Source organism: Delphinus delphis, chromosome 3 (assembly GCF_949987515.2).
Source record: "Delphinus delphis chromosome 3, mDelDel1.2, whole genome shotgun sequence".
NCBI classification, from domain to species: Eukaryota; Metazoa; Chordata; class Mammalia; order Artiodactyla; family Delphinidae; genus Delphinus; species Delphinus delphis.
In genome coordinates, this window is record NC_082685.1 from 21,533,832 (window position 1) to 21,556,622 (window position 22,791).

The window sequence follows — 22,791 nt, forward strand, 5'->3', positions numbered from 1 at the left end:
GAACCACTCTAGCAAATTATCAAACCCAAGGAGGGGGTCATGTGAACCCCAATATATAGCTGGTCAGTCAGAAGTTCAGGTGGCATCTGGGACTTGTGATTGGCATCTGAAGTGGGGGCAGTCTTGTGGGACTGAACTCTTAACTTGTGGGATCTGATGCTAACTTCAGGTACACAGTGTCAGAACTGAACTGAATTGAATCTAGGAGAACTGCTTGGCAGAAACTAACACAATATTGTAAGCAGTTATACTCCAATAAAGATGTTAAAAAAGAAAAACAGTACACGTTCCACTACTTCACACTGCATCATTTCCTCCCAGCAGAAGTCCTACGCTCCAAGGAAAGTCAGGTTAATTCCATGACTATAACTTGAAGAGTAAAATATTGCCTTATTCGTCCTGTAACTCACCATGAATTGCATAGAATGCTCCTTAGACTCTAATGCCATGGACTATTATGCTTTATCAATAAATGATGAGAACTTGAAAAAAAAAAAAAGAATTGCTTGATGTGTGGAAAACGTACATGTCTATTCAGAGAAAAGGAGAAACATAGGAGGAGTGTGTTTTTCCTACTCATTTACCTAATACCATATACAAAAATTAACTCAAAATGGATCCATGACCCAAATGTAAAACCTAAAATTATAAAACTCTTAGGAGAAAACATAAGCTAAAAACTTCCTGACACTGGATTTGGCAATGATTTCTTGAATGTGACACCAAAGGCACAGGCAACAAAAGAAGAGAGACAAACTAGACTTCATGAAAATTTTAAAAATTTGTACAACAAAAGACACTACCCAGAGTAAGAAGTCAACCCACAGAATGGGAGAATATATTTGCAAACTGTATATCTGATAAGGGATTAATATCCAGAATATAGAGAACTCTTAAAACAACAGAAAAATAAACAACTTGATTGGGCAAAGGACTTGAATAGACATTTCTCCAAAGAAGATATACGAATAACCAATAAACATATAAAAAGATGTTCAACATCACTAATCATTAGGGAAATGCAAATCAAAACTATAAGCTACCATTTAACACCTGTTAGGACAGCTACTATTGAAAAAACAGGAAATGAAAAGTGCTGGCCAGGATGTGGAGAAATTGGAACCCTTGTGCAACACTGGTGGAAATGTAAACTGGTACGATTGTGGAAAACAGTGTGCAGTGCATCAATAAATCAAAAGTAGAACTACTATATGACACAGCAATTCCACTTCTGTGTATGTACACCCATGTTCAGAGCAGCATTATTATCCACAGTAGCTAAGATGGGAAACAACTCAGTGTCTGTCAACAAATGAGTGGAATAAGCAAAATGTGATATACACATACAATGGAATATTATTCGGCCTTCAAAAAGGAGAAAATTCTGCAATATCCTACAACACGGATGAACTTTGAGAAAATTATGCTAAGAAAAACAAGCCAGTCACAAAAAGACAAATACTGTATGGTTCCACTTAAATGATGTATTTAGAGTACTCAAAATCATAGAGAAAGACAGTAGAACGGTGGCTGCCAGGGGCTGGAGGAGGGGGAAATGGGGAGTTATTGTCTAATGGGTATAGTTTCAGTTTTACAAGATGAAAAGAGTTATGGAGATGAATGATAATGATGGTTGCACAGCATTACGAATGTATTAGTTATCACTAAATTATATGCTTAAAAAATGGTTAAGGGGCTTCCCTGGTGGCGCAGTGGTTGAGAGTCCGCCTGCCAATGCAGGGGACACGGGTTCGTGCCCTGGTCCAGGAGGATCCCACGTGCCGCGGAGCAGCTGGGCCCGTGAACCATGGCCGCTGAGCCTGCGTGTCCGGAGCCTGTGCTCCACAACGGGAGAGGCCACAACAGTGAGAGGCCCGCGTACCACAAAAAAAAAAAAAAAAAAGGTTAAGATGGTAACTTTTATGTGTATTCTGCCACATTTTAAAAATTGGGGGAAAAAGACATTTGTAGTGTGTTGTGAGATGAACTTGAACTTGATTAAAAGGTTCTAAAGTACTACAATCAGATTGTTTTCTGGGAATCAAATAAATTACTTCTCACTAAGTTCCTATTTCAGTATCTATTCTTTCATTTAACACACTTAATTCCACTAAAAAACAAACAAAAACCACTTTGGCCTTATTCAACCTTTCCTAATGTGACTCAGCTACTCAGAATCAAGCAGAAAAGTTGTTTAGGAAGACATAAAGGTGTTATTGCTTTCTTCTTTATGAGAAACATTACAAAGGCACCAAACTTTACTAGTCTTCCAAAATGTCATCTGAGAATCTGGCCTTCCCTGTTCCCTCCCCACCCTCGAGGCCAACAGTATCTGCCACTGTATATGTTTCAAAATAGCGTGAAATTACACTTCCAAAACTTGACATGCATGAGATTTGTGTATGTATATATGTATGTATATATACATACATATATACATGTATCCATATATGTATAATCTAATGTCAAGTGACAAAATGTTAACAATTTACTTTTAAATTTAATTATACTTTTCAGCCTCAAAACTTGGCATTATAAAATGCTCCATGATTTAGATTCAATTATTTATTAAACATCTATGAGTCAAGCACTGTAGTATGTGCTTTCTTATCCACTCTTAAAACAACCCTGTAAAGTTAGAAATATCAGAGTCATTTTGCAGATATGGAAACTGAGGCCTAGAGGGATTAATTAACTGTCAAGATCTCAAATGGTGCAATTCCTAATATGGAGCTCTTTCCCCTACATCATACTGCAAAGATGAGAATGTGGCTAACTCGAATTTTTGCTTTTCCCTTCCTCCTAAAAATGGGATACTTAAAGCTGCTGCAACTGCTTTAACAAAGAAAGAGAAACAACATCAAGAACAACAACAACTAAAACAAAACCCCTCTGGTTAAGTGAGATTTCTGGTGAGTTATTAAATTCACTCAACAAATATTAATTGAGCATCATGCAGCAAGCACCACAAAGAAATCACAGTCCTGATCCCCAATAATTTTGTGGAGTAAAAAGACATGTAAATAGGGACTTCTCTGGTGGCGCAGTGGTTAAGAAATCTGCCTGCCAATGCAGGGGGCACGGGTTCGAGCCCTAGGCCGGGAAGATCCCACATGCCGCAGAGCAATTAAGCCCATATGCCACAACTACTGAGCCTGTGCTCTGCAGCCTGTGAGCCACAGCTATTGAGCCCACGTGCCACAACTACTGAAGCCTGCGCGCCTAGAGCCCGTGCTTCCAACAAGAAAAGCCACTGCAATGAGAAGCCTGCACAGCGCAATGAAAAGCAGCCCCCGCTTGCCACAACTAGAGAAAGCCCGCGTGCAGCAATGAAGACCCAATGCAGCCAAAAAAAAAAAAAAAAAAAAGACATGTAAATAAATAAACTATACACCAGTAATAAACAAATCCAAGTCTTCCAGGGAACTCAGGATGGTATCAGAGTTCTGAGCTGAAAACTAGCAGAAGGAGGTGTTTCAGGGCAACAGAGGAGTATGCATGGAGGCACAGAGGCAATGATAAAGAATGCCATGTTAAGGGAACTGAAAAATATCACTGGAATAGAAATGGAAAGGGTAGAATTATGGAGTTGGACAGTGAAATATGGGTCAGATCATAAGATGCAAAGATTTCATGCTGCTTTAATCAATGCAAAGCAAATGAAAAATCTTAGTGACACAATCAAATCTTTGCTAGAAAGATTATTCTGGAAAGAGTAAGACGGCTGAATTGAAGAGGACAGAGACTTGAAATTAGGGGCAGTGGTACAGTTACTGAAATATTCCAAAGGGGAAATGAAGTGTAAACTAGGGTAGAGGCAATGCAGATAGAGTGGAGGGTTAATTGAGGGTAGTGGATTTTTTGGTTTCACTTATTTAACTCCAACAGGAATTTATAAACACTAATACATATACACATGCATACATACTGAAAAAAAATTCCCCAGATACTTAGCATGAAAATATTTTCTCTTCTAAATTTATACCAGGAAAATGAAAACATTTTCAAAATTTCCTTGGTGGGAAAATCCAAAGCCAAGAGGCACCTCAGTGCTCATAGTGATTTTGCTATTTATCATTTCTGGCACTCTCACCAAACGGTAGTTTAAAAACACACGAACACAGAGGAAGCATTTAACATCAAATCTTCAATTTTATTACGTTACTGTTTTTTGCTATTCATTTTAAGGAAAAATATAATATGGAGAAATAGCCACTAAGATTTCCTAAATATGTCAAATGACCCTCAACTGGCCCAAAAGAAAATTGGCAGAATTAATCCTTATCAATATCCACCTCGAAGATATGCTTCTAGAAGAATATCTGTAATACAGATATTCTTTTATACTACTCTGCCAATTACACAGATGTTATTCCTTGAAACACTTAAAGGAGTGCAAAAACAAACAGGGATGCCCAGCCCATTCTGAAGAAATAACCCAAAACTTGAACCAACTTGATCATAAATGCCTGTGATTGTTACATAAAAATGTAACAAACGAAGCCTAGCAAGCGCTACTGAATCAGTCTGTCAAAAAGCTTCTGAGAGGACAATAACTGTGTTCTTGAATAAGAAGATTCAACAGCATAAAGATGTCAATCACATCCCCTCAAATTCATTTTATAAATTTAATAAAATTTCAATTTTGAGAAGCTGATTATAAAGTTCTTTTGAGGGCTTCCCTGGTGACGCAGTGGTTGAGAGTCCGCCTGCCGATTCAGGGGAAACGGGTTCGTGCCCTGGTCCGGGAAGATCCCACATGCCGCGGAGCGGCTAGGCCCGTGAGCCATGGCCACTGAGCCTGCGCGTCCGGGACCTGTGCTCCGCAATGGGAGAGGCCACAACAGTGACAGGCCCGCGTACAGAAAAAAAAAAAAAAAATTCCTAATATATAAAGATTTTTTTTAAATACAGAAGAAAAAGGATGGGACTTCCCTGGCAGTCCAGTGGTTGGGGTTCCACACTTCCACTCTCAGGGGGGCATGGGTTCGATCCCCTGGTCGGGGACTGGGATCCCGCATGCCGTGCAGCGCGGCCAAAAAACCCAAAAAACAAACAAACAAAATGACAACCCCCCCCCCAAAAAAACCCAAAAAACCCAGAAGAAAAAGGATAACTTGCTACAAAAGTGGGTAAGAAAAAGTGGACGATTCATAGAAAAATAAACTCAAATGGCCCTTATATATATGAAAAGTTGATCAACCTCACTCATAAGGAAAAAGTAAATTAAAACTATACTGGGACTTCCCTGGTGGCGCAGTGGTTGAGAGTCCGCCTGCCGATGCAGGGGACACGGGTTCGTGCCCCGGTCTGGGAAGATCCCACATGCAGCGGAGCGGCTGGGCCCGTAAGCCATGGCCGCTGAGCCTGCGCGTCTGGAGCCTGTGCTCCACAACGGGAGAGGCCACAGCAGTGAGAGGCCCGCGTACGGCAAAAAAAAAAAAAAAACACTATACTGAATTTGACAACACACTCTGTTGGTGAGGTTGCCAGGGGCCCATACATTGTTAGTGGGAATACAAAATGGTACAATCCTCATGTAGGAAAATTTGGCAATATCTAGCAACACTACAGATTCGTATACATATATATAAGCATTTAATCCTTTGACCCAGAAATCTTTCTACGAATCTATCCCAAAGACACACTAGCAAAGAATAAAATGTTGGTACACAAGGCTACTTATTGCTCTATTATTTATTACAGCAAAAGATGAGAAATAACCTAAACATCCATCAATCTAAATTACGGTATGTCCATACAATAGAGTATTATACAGCTGTAAATACTTAAGAGAAATAAATCCCTATACTGCTATGCAGTGATCACCAGGAGATAATAAGTATAAAAGACAGTTGGAGAAAAGTGTGTAATATACATCACCATTTATCTTTTTTAAAAGGGAGGGGTCCACAAATATATACACTTATTACTTAGATTTTTTAAAAGAAAGGTTTTTGTTTTTGTTTTAATTCTAAACTTCTCTGCAGGGGAAGGCAGGGAACAGGGTATAAGAGAGAATAACAGAAGTTAGAGTTCTCTAAATATATTGTTACATGTAGATTTGACTTTGGAATCCTGCAGCTGTTTTATAAAACAAAATTTAGAAAAAGCAGCAGCAACAATTTCTAAACATCAGAAGCAAAAATCAAGTGTAGAGTTGGTAGCATAACTATCCAAAATGAAATTATCCCACATGACTTTAAAACACAGTAAACTGACTATACATTCTGCAATAAAAGGGCTTAAATTGTTTTAAACAATCAAATTGTTGTTACTAGTAAGGGTATTATTATTTTGAGACAAAGTGTTGATTATGTGATAAGGCAAATGAATACTCATGTTAATCTCATTAAGAACCAATTTTTTGGGTATGGAGAAAGAAGAGAGGTAAAATGTAGGGCTGAATTTGAATTGGCAGTCCTGAATTTGAATTGGAAATATCAAATTGTTTTATCATGAATTAAATAAATACAAACATATGTGTGTGTCTGTACTATATATTATATGTATTTCCTACTTCTGTTAACTAAAAAGTTCTAGACCAACCCAACAGCGATGAGCACTCATAGCTACCAGACCTGTGGCATCTAAATATAATTTCTTACCAAAAAGTAACAAGGTTTCCTGGAGAAACACCTGATTCTAGAAAATGCACAAGATGAGTCAAACATCTTACAACGTCAAAAAGCTAAAAACCTATCAAGGACTACTGGGGCCATGACAATATGATAAAAGTCTTCAGGAAAAATAATACAAGCCTCTTCCAAATTACAAATTCAAACGGTAAATCTTTTCTGTGACTCTGAAAAAATAAAATTATGTAAATACTAGGATTTCCTAAAAAATAAAACTCATCAGGAGCCAATCTAAATAGACTCACAGGGCTTCCCTGGTGGTGCAGTGGTTGAGAGTCCGCCTGCTGATGCAGGGGACACGGGTTCGTGCCCCGGTCCAGGAAGATCCCACATGCTGCGGAGCGGCTGGGCCCGTGAGCCATGGCCTCTGAGCCTGCGCGTCCGGAGCCTGTGCTCCGCAACAGGAGAGGCCGCAACGGTGAGAGGCCCACGTACGCAAATAAATAAATAAATAAATGAATAGACTCAAAATTGTCAAAGATGGCACAACCTAAGCCTTAATAAGCACAACGGCAATGAAATGTAATACGTTAAATATATTTACATCCATGAGTTCACTGCAAATTTTAAAACTCTACAATTCAAATTTTAAAAATCTCAGTGGTAAACAAATGACCTAATGAACCTAATGAAACTTAAAAGCTTTTGCACAGCAAAGGAAACCATAAATAAGACGAAAAGACAACCCTCAGAATGGGAGAAAATATTTGCAAAGGAAGCAGCTGACAAAGGATTCATGTCCAAAATTTACAAGCAGCTCATGCAGCTCAATATCAAAAAAACAAAGAACCCAACCCATAAATGGGCAGAAGACCTAAACAGACATTTCTCCAGAGAAGATATACAGACTGCCAACAAACACATGAAAGAATGCTCAACATCACGAATCATTAGAGAAATGCAAATCAAAACTACAATGAGGTATCACCTCATACCAGTCAGAATGGCCATTATCAAAAAATCTACAAACAGTAAATGCTGGAGAGGGTGTGGAGAAAAGGGAACCCTTTTGTACTGTTGGTGGGAGTGTAAATTGATACAGCCACTATGGAGAACAGTATGGAGGTTCCTTAAAAAACTAAAAATAGAACTACCATACGACCCAGCAATCCCACTACCGGGCATATACCCTGAGAAAACCATAATTCAGAAAGAGTCATGTGCCACAATGTTCATTGCAGCTCTATTTACAATAGCCAGGACATGGAAGCAACCTAAGTGTCCGTCGACAGATGAATGGATAAAGAAGATGTGGCACATATATACAACAGAATATCACTCAGCCATACAAAGAAACAAAATTGAGTTATTTGTAGTGAGGTGGATGAACCTAGAGTCTGTCATACAGAGTGAAGTAAGTCAGAAAGAGAAAAACAAATACCGTATGCTAACACATATATATGGAAACTAAAAAAAAATAAAAGGTTCTGAAGAACCTAGGGGCAGGACAGGAATAAAGACGCAGACGTAGAGAATGGACTTGAGGACATGGGGAGTGGGAAGGGTACGCTGGGACGAAGTGAGAGAGTGGCATGGACTTATATATACTACCAAATGTGAAACAGATAGCTAGTGGGAAGCAGCCGCATAACAAACGGAGATCAGCTCAGTGCTTTGTGACCACCTAGAGGGGTGGGTTAGGGAGGAGATATGGAGATATATGTATATGTATAGCTGATTCACTTTGTTATAAAGTAGAAACTAACACACCACTGTAAAGCAATTATACTCCAATAAAGATGTTAAAAAAAAAAATCTCAGTGGGACTTCCCTGGTGGCGCAGTGCTTAAGAATCCACCCGCCAATGTAGGGGAAATGGGTTCGAGCCCTGTGCCGGGAAGATCCCACATGCCGCAGAGCAACTAAGCCCGTGCGCCACAACTACTGAGCCTTCACTCTAGAGCCCACGTGCCACAACTACTGAAGCCTGCGTGCCTAGAGCCTGTGCTCCGCAACAAGAGAAGCCACCACAATGAGAAGCCTGCGCACCGCAACAAAGAGTAGCCCCCTCTTGCCGCAACTAGAGAAAGTCCATGTGCAGCAACGAAGACCCAACACAGCCAAAAATAAATAAATAAATAAATAAAAATTTAAAAAATCTCAATGGTTACTTCATAGGATGCTAGGAATCAACTCATTATTTAAAAACTAATAAATAATTGAAAGGATCAAATGTTTATCCTGCCTTTATTATATACACTATAACTCGGTGTAACTAAACAGGGGAGGGAACATGTATCTTTATCCCTATTAACAAATAAAGAAGGGCTGACAGCGTCAGAATGTCATCATTTTGTATGAAAAGGTTAGGCAAAAACTAATGCTAATCTTGTGGAAAATGTATCTAAGGATACTAAAACTAAGCTAAATTTGAATTTTCAAGTGAAAAATCTTTACAAAGTTTAACTGTCAACACTTTAAATTCCCAAATCACAGGGTTAATTCTGTAAATTTGAAAAATATCAGACAAGTCTTCTGTATATAAAATATTTTCTATATGTATCCTTTTTGAAGAGGACTTGCACTCCTTCGAGTATACATTAGGCTACTTGATAAGTGTTTCTTATCTTCTAACTCCAGTTTTAAAAAAGGAGGACAGTTTTGCAAATTTTCAGTTCTACCCTTTATTAAATATTCCCTGGAAAAATAAAGAGAAATGTAACAAAACATGTGTACAATTGAACATTCTCCAAAACTGCCCCTTTTTTTGATAGAGCCCTAGTATTTATCAGGTACTTTACTTGCGTTGTCTCATATAACCCTTTTAAGAACCCAAGACACCCTTTCAGGATAAAAACCTAACTGGGAATAGAAGGGAACTTTGTCACCCTGATCTAAGAAACACTCGCAGCTAACATAATAATGGTCAAAGACTGATGATTTCCTCCTAAGATCAGGAACAAGACAAAGATATTTACTCTTGCCATTTTTATTCAACATTATACTAAAACTAAGCAAGAAGGAAAAAAAAGAAATAAAACTATCTATTCACATGTGACATAATCTTGTATATAGAAAAAACTAAGAAATTTACAAAAAAACTAATAGAGAACTAATAGAGTTCAACCAGGTTGTACGATATGAGATCAATATACAAGAATCAGTTATAGTTCTATATGGTAGTAATGAACGACCTGAAAATAAAATTAAGAAAACATTTCCTTTCCCAGTACCTTCAAAAAGAATAAACTTAATAAAAGAAGTGCAAGATTTGTACACAGAAAACTACAAAACATCGAGAGAAACTAAAGATGACTTAAATAAATGGAAAGACTTCTCATATTCATGGATTGACAGACTTAATATTGTTAAGATGGCAATGCTCCCCATACTGATCTAGAGTAACAGCAATCCCTATCAAAGACCCAGCTGCCTTTTTTTGCAGAAATTGACAAGGTGATCCCAAAATTTATTTGGTAATGAAAGGGATCCAGAATAGCCAAAACACTTTTGAAAAAGAACAAAGTTGGAGGACTCATACTTCCTGATCACACTTATTACACAACTGCAATAATCAAGGCAGTGTAGATACAGATAAGGGTAGACACAGATCAATGGAACAGAAATGAATCCAGAAATAAACCTTTAGTTATGGTCAACTGATCTTAAACAAGGGTTTCAAGGTTATTCAATAGGGAAAGAATAATCTTTACAAGAAATGGTGTTGGGAATACTGGATATCCACAACCAAATGAATGAAGTTGGACCCCCACCTCATATCCATTAACTAAAAATGGATCAGACCTTATGTGTAAGAGCCAGAACTACAAAAGTCTTAAAAGAAAACAGGTGTAAATCTTTGTAACCCTGGATTAGACCATGGTTTCTAAGACATGACCAAAGCACAGGCAACAAAAGATAAAACATTAAACTGGACTTCATGAAATTAAAAAACTTCAAAAGACACGATTAAGTGAAAAGACAACCCACAGAATGGGAGAATATTTTTGCCAATGATATATCTGATAAAGGACTTATATTCAGAATATATAAAGAACTCTTAACAACCCAACAACAAAAGACAAATAGCCCAAGTAAAACATGGGCAAAGGACAAAAATAAACCCACACACCTATAGTCAATTAATCAATGACAAAGGAGGCAAGAATATACAATGGGGAAAAGACAGTCTCTTCAACAAGTGGTGTTGGGAAAGCTGGACAGCTACAATGAAATTAGAACACTCCCTCACACCATACACAAAAATAAAAATAGTTTAAAGACCTACATATGACACATGATGCCATAAAACTCCTAAAAGAGAACATAGGCAAAACATACTCGAACATAAATCATAGCAATGTTTTCTTAGATCAGTCTCCCAAGGCAAAAGAAATAAACACAAAAATAAACAAATGGGACCTAATCAAACTTAAAGGCTTTTGCACAGCAAAAGAAACCATCAAAAAAACGAAAAGACAACGGAATGGTAGAATGGTAGAAAATATTTGCAAATGATGTGACTGACAAGGGGTTAACATCCAAAATATATGAACATCTGATACAACTCAATATCAAAAAAAACAAACAACCCAATCAAAAAATGGGCCGGGACTTCCCCGGTGGTCCAGTGGCAAAGAATCCACCTTCCAATGCAGGGGACACAGGTTCGATCCCTGGTCGGGGAAATAAGATCCCACATGCCACGGGACAACTAAGCCTGCACACCACAACTACTGAGCTCGTACACCTCAACTAGAGAGCCCCCGTGCCGCAAACTACAGAGCCCGTGCGCTCTGGGGCCCACATGCCACAACTACAGAGCCCACGTGCCCTGGAGCCTGGGCGCCACAACTAGAGAGAGAAAACCCACACACCACAACTAGAGAGAAATCCACGTGACACAACAAAGAGTCCGTGTGCCACAATAAAGATACCATGTGCTGCAACTAAGATCCGACACAGCCAACCAGCCAGCCAGCCAGCCATAAATAAATTTATTTTAAAAAAGGGCAGAAGACCAAAATAGACATTTCTCCAAAGAAGACACACAGATGGCAACAGGCACATGAAAAGGTGTTCAAACATCACTAGTTATTAGAGAAATGCAAATCAAAACCACAGTGAGGCATCACCTCACACCTGTCAGAAGGGCTATTATCAAAAAGAACACAAATAACAAATGTTGGAGAGGATGTAGAGAAAAGAGAAACCTTATACACTGTTGGTGGGAAAGTAAATTGGTGCAGCCACTGTGGAAAACAGTATGGAGGTTTCTCAAAAAACTAAAAATAGAACTACCATACGACCCAGCAATTCCACTCCTGGTGGGTATATATCCAAAAACACAAAAACCCACACCAATTTGAAAAGATACATACACCCCAATGTTCACAGCAGCATTATTTACAATTGCCATTATATGGAAGCAACCTAAGTGTCCATCAACAGATGAATGGATAAAGAAGATGTGGTATATATACACAATGGAATACTACTCGGCTATAAAAAAGGGTGAAGTTTTTGCCACTTGCGGCAACACTGATGGACTTGGAAGGTATTATGCTAAGTTAAATAAGTCAGACAGAGAAAGACAAATACTGTATGATATCACTTATATGTAGAATCTAAAAAATACTATAAACTAGTGAATATAACAAAAAAGAAGCAGACTCTCCAATATAGAGAACAAACTAGTGGTTACCAGTGGGGAGAAGGGGGAAGGAGTGATATATGGACAGGGGATTAAGAGGTACAAACAACTATGTGTAAAATAAGCTACAAGGATATATTGTACAACATGGGGAATATAGCCAACATTTTATAATAACTATAATTGGAGTATAACCTTTAAAACTTGCAAACCACTACATTGTATACCTGTAGCTTATATAATATTGTATACCAACTATGCTTCAGTTAAAAAAAAAAGATGTAGTGTGTATATACACACACATACACACACAAAATGGAATAGTACTCAGCCATAAAAAAGAATGATATATTGCCATTTGCAGCAACATGGACCTAGAGAATATCATACTAAATGAAGTGAGACAGCGAAAGACAAATATTATATGATATCACATATGTGGAATCTAAAAAAATAGTACAAATGAATCTATATACAAAACAGAAATGGATTCACAGACATAGAAAACAAACTTATGGTTACCAAAGGGGAAAAGAAGAAAGGGGAGGGATAAATTAGAAGTATGGGATTAAAAGATACAAACTACCATACATAAAATAGATAAGCAACAAGGATTTACTGTGAAACAAAGGGAACTATATTCAGTACCTTGTAATAACCTATAATGGAAAAATATCTGAAAAAAATATAACTGGATCATTTTGCTATACACCTGAAACACAACATTGTAAGTTAACTACACTTCAATTTTTAAAAAATGGGCAAAAGATTTGATTTTTGTATCTCCAAAAGAAGACACACAAATGGCCAATAAGCATATGAAAAGATGCTCAACCATCTTTTCAGTCATTAGGGAAATGCAAATCAAAACGAGATTAAACGAGATTAATACCTCACGCTTACTAGGATGGTTTCAAAGATGGATGATTAACAAATGTTAGTGCAGATGTGGAGAAACTGGAACCTTCGCATACTACTGGTAGGGAAAATGGTATAATTGCATTGGAAAAACTGTTTGGCAATTTCTCAAAAAGTTAAACAGAGGTACCATGTGACCCAGCAATTCTACTCCTAGGAGAACTGAAAATATGTCCAAAAAAAATTGGTATACAAATATTCATAGCAGCATCAATATTAATAGCTGAAAAATTGAAACAATAAAAATGGCCATCAACTGATAAAATGGATAAACAAAATGTGGTTTATCCACACAATGAAACATTATTGGCCATAAAAAGGAATGAAGTACTGATATAGGCTACAATATGGATGAACCTTGAAAACATTATGCTAAGTGCAAGAAGCCAGGCACAAAAGGCTGTACAGTGTATGCTTCCATTTATACCAAATGCCCAGAATTGGCAAAATCTATGGAGACAGAATATAGATTAGTGGTTGCCAGGGGTTAGAAGGAGAGAAGAATGGAGAGTGACTGCTAATGGGTTTCTTTTTGAGGTGATGAAAATGCTCTGGAAGTAAATAGTGGTAATGGTTGCACAACTTTGTAAATACACTAAAAACCACTGAACTGCACACTTTAAAAGGGTTAATTTAAGATACGACAATTATATCACAATAAAATTGTTATTAAAAAAAAAGAGCCCAAGAGACAAAACTAGAAAATTAGTAATGATCAGAAAACATGATAAGAAATTCGATAGAAGATCAAAAAAATCAAGATAAATGTACAAAATGCAACAGCATTTTTATTAGTAACCATTTAGAAATAAAGAGATATCCCATTCACAGGGTGACCAAAACTACAAAATACCTAGGAATAAGTGTAATAAGGAATATCCAAAAACTAGAGGAAAGTTAAAAAAAATATTTTAAAGGACATGTGACATCTGAATAAAGAAATGTACATGTGCCTGAATTTCAACCAGTCCCAAATTATTATTTTAAGCAATTCCAATAATTCCACGGCTGCACAAAATGATTTTTTTTAAACATCTTTTTTTTTTTTTTTTTTTTTTGCGATACGCGGGCCTCTCACTGTTGTGGCCTCCCCCGTTGCGGAGCACAGGCTCAGCGGCCATGGCTCACGGGCCTAGCCGCTCTGCGGCATGTGGGATCTTCCCGGACCGGGGCACGAACCCGTGTCCCCTGCATCAGCAGGTGGACTCTCAACCACTGCGCCACCAGGGAAGCCCTAAACATCTTTATTGGAATATAACTGCTTTACAATGGTGTGTTAGTTTCTGCTTTAGAACAAAGTGAATCAGCTACACATATACATATATCCCCATAGCTCTTCCCTCTGGCGTCTCCCTCCCTCCCACCTGCCCTATCCCACCCCTGTAGGTGGTCACAAAGCACTGAGCTGATCTCCCTGTGCTATGTGGCTACTTCCCACTAACTATTATTTTACATTTGGTAGTGATATGTCCTTGCCACTCTCTCACTTCATCTCAGCTTCCCCTTCCCCGTGTCCTCAAGTCCATTCTCTACATCTGCATCTTTATTCCTGTCCTGCCCCTAGGTTCTTCAGAACCATTTTGGGTTTTTTAGATTCCATATATATGTGTTAGCATACGGTATTTGTTTTTCTCTTTCTGACTTACTTCACTCTGTATGACAGACTCTAGATCCATCCACCTCACTATAAATAACTCAATTTCGTTTCTTTTTATGGCTGAGTAATATTCCGTTGTATATATGTGCCACATCTTCTTTATCCATTCATCTGTCGACGGACACTTAGGTTGCTTCCATGTCCTGGCTATTGTAAATAGAGCTGCAATGAACATTGTGGTACATGACTCTTCTGAATTATGGTTTTCTCAGGGTATACGCCCAGTAGTGGGATTGCTGGGTCGTATGGTAGTTCTATTTTTAGTTTTTTAAGGAACGTCCATACTGTTCTCCATAGTGGCTCACAAAATGATTTTTAAATGTACATGAAAGAACTTGTAAGAATTACCAATAATTAAAAAAAAGAATAGGGAAGGAGTCCTGTCCTATCAGGTATTATCAGTAAAATTTGGTAGAAAGCTATTATTATTAATTCAGTAATGCCACTAGCAAATAGGTTATCGAAAACAGAGTACACTATGATAAAGAGGACTACTCAAATCAGTTGGGGGAGGGATTGACTATTCAGCTAAACTATAGTCTTTCCTGGAAAAAAGCAAGTTTGGGTTCTCATCTCATACATACAAAAAATTAATTCCACATGGAGTAAAGATCTGATTTTAACAAGAAATCTATAAAATATTTTGAAGAAAACAAAAGAGAACATATGTATAATGTCATTAAGTAGACGGCATTCTTAGACAAAACAGAAAATCCAAAAGCCAGAACGAAAAAAATGCCAATTTGATGACATAATTTTAAATAAGGGTAAGTGAAGAGATTAATGATCAAAGATAAATGTCACGAAAGAAAATATTTGCTATACATGACCAGTATACATAAAGAACTCGTACAAACTGATAAGAAAATGTCAAATAATCCAATAGAAAATGAACAAAGGATAAACAGGGAATTTATACAATAACTAACCATAAGTAGCCAAAAGGAGCTCAATCTCATCCATAATCAGGAGTTTATAGAACGGAATTCAATCTTAAAATCAGCACTTTTTATTCTGCAAACAGAAAACAAACCTTCCATAATACCATGGGACACCTGCAAAGCCAATCCGTCACTCTTATGTCCCTACTCTTTCCCATTTGAAATAGCTTAAAACAAGTGTTTGCATTAGCTGTTCAAACTCAACTGACTGCAAAACAAAATCAAAAACTACAAACACCACTACGACTAGAAATGCAAATTAAAACAAGGACTCTGAAAATTTAATCAGATTAACAAAAACTGAAAAGACACCATCCAGTGCTGGCAAGGATGTGGGGAAACTGGTCGTCTCACATCCTCTTGGTGAGAGTGTGAGCTGCCAAAACTCCCTGGAAAGCAGTCTAGCAGTAGCTATTAAAATTTACAACGTACATTGTTTTGACCCAGTAACACCACATTTTTAGGATTCTGTTTAGAATTAAAAGCCCTGCTATGTCAGCAGTATCCCCTAGGATCCTTAACTTCCGGAACACTTCCTTCATCTTCATGGTCTAACTGAAACTTGGCTCTTCCCTGAAGATACTCCCCCTGAAGCCCTCTCTCCCATTTTCTCTCTCATACCTGTGGGTATGGAAGGGAGAGAACGGTCCTCCTTGTTCATTCCCACTTTGGGGGATTCTTCTTCCCTTCTCCTTAAAAAGTCCATCTTCACGTAGAGAAGATTAAGAGAATTAACATTAGTGATGATGTCCAGGATTAGAATCACACTTTTGGACTTCCTTTGCTGTGTTCTCTTTCTTCAAAGTGTCCCATACTGTTTCTATTGGCCCTACTCACCTACCTGTTGTTGAAAACAAATCAAAACCTAGGGCCAGAGCGGCAGTGCTAGGTAGTAAGAAAGAGAATCCAGAGTTCTGGATTCAAATCTAAGCTCATCACTGACCTTAGGTAAATTATCTCCTGATCCTAGTTTACTCAACAATACCAGAACCTACACCATGTTTACTGGGAGGACTTAAAGATACAATGGATCTAGAGCACTTTCGATAAAGTAAATGCTCAATAAGTGTTTAAACAATGTCAAAAACAAAAACACCTTCGAATCTCAAAATTTCATACTGCTGTACAAGCAGAAAAGGACTGTTTCTTCCTCTATTGGCCATGTATAGCTCCTTTAGTTGCTTCTCTCTTTATCCATGTCATCCTTCTCCAGGTGTTCAAACAGCAACCTAGAGGCAGTAAACCAAGACACCAGGGGAATCGGCTATACCTGGAAATTTGGAAACATGGACTTCAATACAACTGACCTTCCCCATATTTGTATTAGCTCCTCTTAAAACTCATTACTTCCCATTTAAAGAAAATGGGGAAAGCCTAAAATAAATATGGCATTAGTTATTCATATTCAACTGCTTGTAAAATAAACAGGAGAAAGTAACTAGAAGAATCTTAAAAGACATCAAACAGACTTAGAAGCCTGCTAAATATAACCTAAGGAGTTCCAATCAAATCATATGTCACAAAAAAAGTGAAATAGAGGAAACCTGAGATTTCCAAAATATTTCACTTTTGCTAATTTCGATATATCAAATGAAGCAACTTATTGAAAACTGACTCCTAGCAGTGTCATCCTGTTCTGTCCTAACCCCTGTGGAGATTCCAAGCACATGCTCCATACTGTTAGTGAAGCAAAGCTGAAACCTAGTGTTATTTCACTCTCTAGTTGAAAAAATCTTTGATGGCTCTTCAAGCCTACAGATTTAAGTTTAAACCATTGAGCACAGGCCTCCAAAATCTGGCTGTAATTTACCTTTCCAGTGTTATTTTCATCTTCCAATTCTCTAAATCCATCACAACAAACACATTCTACATTATTTCATATCCATGCCTCAGCTTTGAACATACTCCTGCCCACCACCTGTTATTCCATTCCTCCTTCAAAGCAGCAAAGTACAGTGGAAAGGGTCCAGCTTTTAAGTTCAGATCCAGATCCACTAGATTTCTAATTCTAATTTCATCCCCACTACTTAAGAGCTTAATGATCTGGAGCAAATACTTTACTAGACCTGTTTCCTTACCTAGGAGGAGGCATATCACCTGTGGCACTTTTACAAGGCTATTGTGAGGATTAAGCATAATGGTTCTAAACTATCTAGCACCATACCTAAGGCACGGTAGAAACTTAATGGTAACTACTGAGCCATCCTTCTTTCCCCCTCCATCCTCATCAATACTATCATTTCCTAAATTTCCACAGCACTTTGTTTATACTACTATGTATATTACACCATGAGCACTAATATACTGCAGAATACTCATTATTTATGTATGTGTCTGGCTCTTCCATTAGGTTATAAGCAAGATGGTTATGGGTATGGATTTCTAAATCTCTGCCACTTACCACCTGAGCAAGTTATTTGACCTCGCAGAACCTGTTTCTTCATTAATAAACTGAATTGGGGTTAACACCTTACAGTGTTACAAAAAGGTTTAAAAGAGTTAATGTACATCAAATACCTCGTATAACACTTGACACCTAGTAAATTTCAGAGGATGTTAATGGTAATCTGGATGATGAACCTGACCCAAGCAACTGCTTAAAGAATACACAAATGTAAAATGTATTTGTCTTATTAAATCCAATTTCATAAAGCAATCTTAATACAACTTTAACCTGCTACTCACCTCTCTTACTGATAGAGACAGCCAATGAAGACAAAAACAGAGATTCCTATGCACTTTATCTCAGAAATGCTACCACATATTCATGTTCTTCCAGGACCAGACTAAGTACTTCACGACTTATGGTTCACCTCACCTCATTACACTTTAAACAACATGGGGGCTTATCCCTCAAGAGTTGTAAGGGATAAAATGATCTGCCAGAGTTAAACAACACTCTGAAATTAGTAGTCTGTAAGGAAGTAGAAGCTAGTTATCTGCTCTTTATTCATTTTAATTCTAATGTGCTGTGTCATCAATTTCTCTACTCAAAACTCCAAACAAATGTCAACTACTTCTATGACAGTATTTTCCAATTTATACACTTCCAACCCACTGCTTGATTTAAGAGAAAACACTTCAAAATTAACTGCAGTGAAATCAAGGAAATCACAGAAAAGTGAGCGCTTGCAAAGAGAAAAAAAATACAATATTAGAGCATTTGCATTCCACTTTCAGGTGTACACTGCTACTTACATGGGTTGTACAGCACACACGTCAAGAGCTCAGGAAGGGTTCTGGAAAGATGGACCTGGTTTTAAATCTGACATCACAACTTACTAGCTGTGTAACCTAAGCATGTTACTTCTTAAACCTCATATCCCTCATCTCTAAAATAGGGATTGTAACAGTATGACTCTCATAGGGTTGCATTAAATACAATAATGTATATTAAGTGTTTCAGGAAAGTACTTACAACACCATACTCAATAAATGGTATTCTATCCATTTGTTGTTATTGCCTGAGCACTAAGGTTTTTGGTAAATATTGTGTAATTAATGAATATTTAGCATATTTTATATTAGGAAATAAGCATACCACTAACTTTAATTCTATCCTAAGTTAAATAATGATTAATAGTTGCAATACGTTTCAGAGCAATTTACTGTTTACAAAGCCCTTTAGACATCCATAAACTCATTTTGATCTCCACAACATCCTTAGGGGATAAACACTTTTAAGATACGTATTCTAGAAATAAAGAAACTGGTACCCATCAGGGTAACACAGAGTCAAGGTTACCTAAGTCTCCTCCAACCAGATTCTCCAGCTCAGGGATAAAGTGCATAGTGTCCAAAGTTCTTAACCCAAACATCCACTAAAAGGAGGCAGATTCCAGCCAAGTTTCCCACCCTCCTCAAGCAGAGTCAAGAACGTGAGCCCAGGAATAAGCCCGGGGTAATAAACCCCGTCAGACGGCACTGGTGACATTTCTCATGCACTGTTTCATTACGAGGTGTCCTCCCACATCTTTAGGGCGGGGGCTAATCCTCACCCCACTGCCACCAGAGCGCCCAACACAGGGCCTGGCACCCAAGAGGCCCTCAGTAAACGTTTGTGGAAATGGCATGGGAAGCTGGGAGGAGGCCTTCCAGAGACCCGAAACGAAGTCAACTCCACGATGGGGATTAAGCATCCCAGTAGATCCACAGTCGTTGGCGGAGAGGGTCCAACCGGTAACCAGGCTGGAAAAAGGATGGCTGAGGACGGGCGCCGCTAAGGGGAACCCGGGAAGCTGACCCTCTTGAGGGGAGAGAGGGGGAGCGGGTCTGCCCGCAGCCATTCCTGGAAGGCTGGGGACCGACAGAGGCTCGGGCGCCGGGGGCAGCAAGCAGGGCAACTGGCGCCTGGGGGGGGAGGAGGCCGCCTGCTGGTCTGAGAAGAATCTCGGGCCCAATCTGAGCAGGGTTCTGGGCTCCTCTAGGGACCAACTCCCTAGCCCGCGGTGGCATTCGCTTCACCGAGTACTCGCTGCTACCTGAAACTGCAGCAGCTTCTCTGTCTGCTCCTGTGTTAGATCCCGCTCCTCAGGCGCCGCCATTTTGCAGCCGCCTCTACGCTTCTGACCCGTCCGCACCGTCACCCGCCGGAAATGACCTCAGCAGCAACCACATCCGGTCTGAACAGCCGCCGGCGCGCAACTGCGTCTGCGCGTGCCGGCCCAACCTGGAGGCGGGAATGGTGACAATTTCCGCCGCTAGAGGGCACCACTCTCGGGCCGATCCCTAACACTTACGAAAATTGTCGGGGGACTGTCTGCCCAAGTCGCCCTTAGGAGTTAGGCGACGAACGGATCTACCAGGGACTTGACTCTCGAATAGATCGCAAAGAACCGAGAGGTCCCGAATGCTCCTCGAGAAGCTTCGGAAATTCACGAATGCCCCTCGGCAGATTTCGCCTTCTTCCTAACCATTTTCATCTCCAATGTTTCTGAATGTTTCTTAGGAAATTGCAGTCGTTCAGAAATATCGGCCGTTTGATTCCTGCCATGATGTTTCCAAAATCCCCTGACCATCTCTCAGGAGGTTCCGAAAGTCCCCGAATACTGGGGGCGTGGTGGGGATGGGGGCGTTTCCCACGCCGCCTTCGAGCCGGAAGCTGTGGAAGATGTGCGCCCCTTGAAAATGGTTGGCCCTTGGCCACCCGGGCACTACCAGCCTTAGGCAGAGCTTTCCGTCCACGCCTCTTGCGACTCTGATCCTGCCTGCCTCAGGCCCTCACTCGTCTCTCTGCCCACTGGCCCGTCTTCCCTGTGACCAACCGAAGGAAGATCCCAGGACTGGGATCAGGAGACTTGGATTCACGTTCTAGTGTCCACCTGGCAAAGTGCTGGACATCTCCGGGCAAACCACCTCCTCTCTGCTCTAGTTTTGCCATTGATGGAATGAGATTCACCAACAGCCCCAGATATGCTGTCTAAGCTCATTCTCCTTGGAAGCAGTCCCCCACCCTTTCCACTGCCTTATCTCCACCCCTCAATGTCTGCCTTCTTCTGCACTTTCCTTGCCCCTTTTAACCCGCCACCTCTCTTCAGGTCTCCATTTTCGTTTCCACTTCTTTTCTCCTGCCACCCGCCTTCTCTGTCCACTGTCCAGAAGGCCTTGGGAGGCAGAGGGTTCATGGCCTGGTGCTTTTCCACAGACTACCCGTCTGACTCCTAGCAAGGCACTCAGCCTCCTGGGCACCCGCTGTCCTCCCCATCTATGGAATCTCACCCCATGAACTTCACGGGGTTGAATTAGGTGAGACAGAACCGGAAGTGCTTTGAAAGCTGAAGTTCCGTGAAGAGTACATTAAAGGATGGAAGGACTTAAGTTTTGGCTATTTCTTTCTTTCAGGCCTGAATCAGGTCTTACTAGGTCTGCACAAACTGCATAACAATGTCCTAGAATTTTTCTTAGACCCTTAAGGTAAAATTGTAAGCAAGTAGAGCCACTTTGGAGAATTTCTTTTACATCAACTCAAAGCTCAAATGAGATGCAGTACTATTCAACGTCTCCAATAATGATGGATCCGGAAGAACTAGATGAGGGATTGCAAAGTCAGGTGCCATCTGGAGTTGTTGCATAATTTTGATTTAAGATGTATTCTTTCCACACACAAACTTTGTGGTTATATTAAACACCATTGAATGTTCTTCTCTTCCTTTAAGACACAGACACCCTTTTAGTCTACATTTCCCTTTTCTTCTTTGAATAAAAGTGTGGCTACAAGAAATATTTTACTTAAAAAAAAAAAAAGCAACAGCAACAACAACTCGACCATAGGAATACAATATGGCAAACTGGAGAATCCATTCCCTGGGCAAAGGCGGCTTCTGCTTTTTAGCTGTACCTTTTGGCTTACATGTAAGACCAGTACTGGGGAGGGATTAATTAGGAATTCGGGATTAACAGGTAGATACTACTATATGTAAAATAGATAAACAACAAAGACCTACTGTATAGCACAGGGAACTATATTCAGTATCTTATAATAACTTATAATGGGAAATAATCTGAAAGAGAATATGTGTACGTATATGTATATATATATGTATAACTGAATCACTTTGCTGTACACCTGAAACATTGTAAATTGACTAAACTTCAATTAAAAAAAAAAGAAAACCAGGGCTTCCCTGGTGGTGCATTGGTTAAAAATCCACCTGCCAATGCAGGGGACACAGGTTCGGGTCCTGGTCCGGGAAGATCCCACATGCTACAGAGCAACTAAGCCCATGCACCACAACTACTGAGCCTGCGCTCTAGAACCCGCAAGCCACAACCCCTGAGCCTGTGTGCCACAACTACGGAGGCCCGTGCACCTAGAGCCCGTGCTCCACAACAAGAAAAGCCACTGCAGTGAAAAGCCTGCACACCACAACGAAGAGTAGCCCCTGCTCACCGCAAGGAGAGAAAGCTCGCGCGCCACAAGGAAAACCCAACGCTGCCAAAAATAAACAAATAAAAAAAAATTTTTAAAAAAAGACCAGCATTGCCACAACTTCCCCTTTTCTAAGAGCACCTAACAAATAAGGATCTGTGTATGAAATCTCCCCA

General features: G+C 39.5%; 1 protein-coding gene across 1 annotated transcript in view; it reads right to left on the bottom strand.

The window, feature by feature from the left end:
* FAF2 (Fas associated factor family member 2) overlaps positions 1-20,329 on the bottom strand; it is a 57,091-nt gene extending 36,762 nt beyond the window's left edge. Inside the window, exon 1 of the mRNA XM_060008345.1 lies at positions 20,229-20,329. Coding sequence (XP_059864328.1) covers positions 20,229-20,291 — 63 coding nt within the window. The 5' untranslated portion in view covers positions 20,292-20,329. The remainder of the gene's footprint in view (positions 1-20,228) is intronic.
* Positions 20,330-22,791: the final 2,462 nt, after the last annotated feature.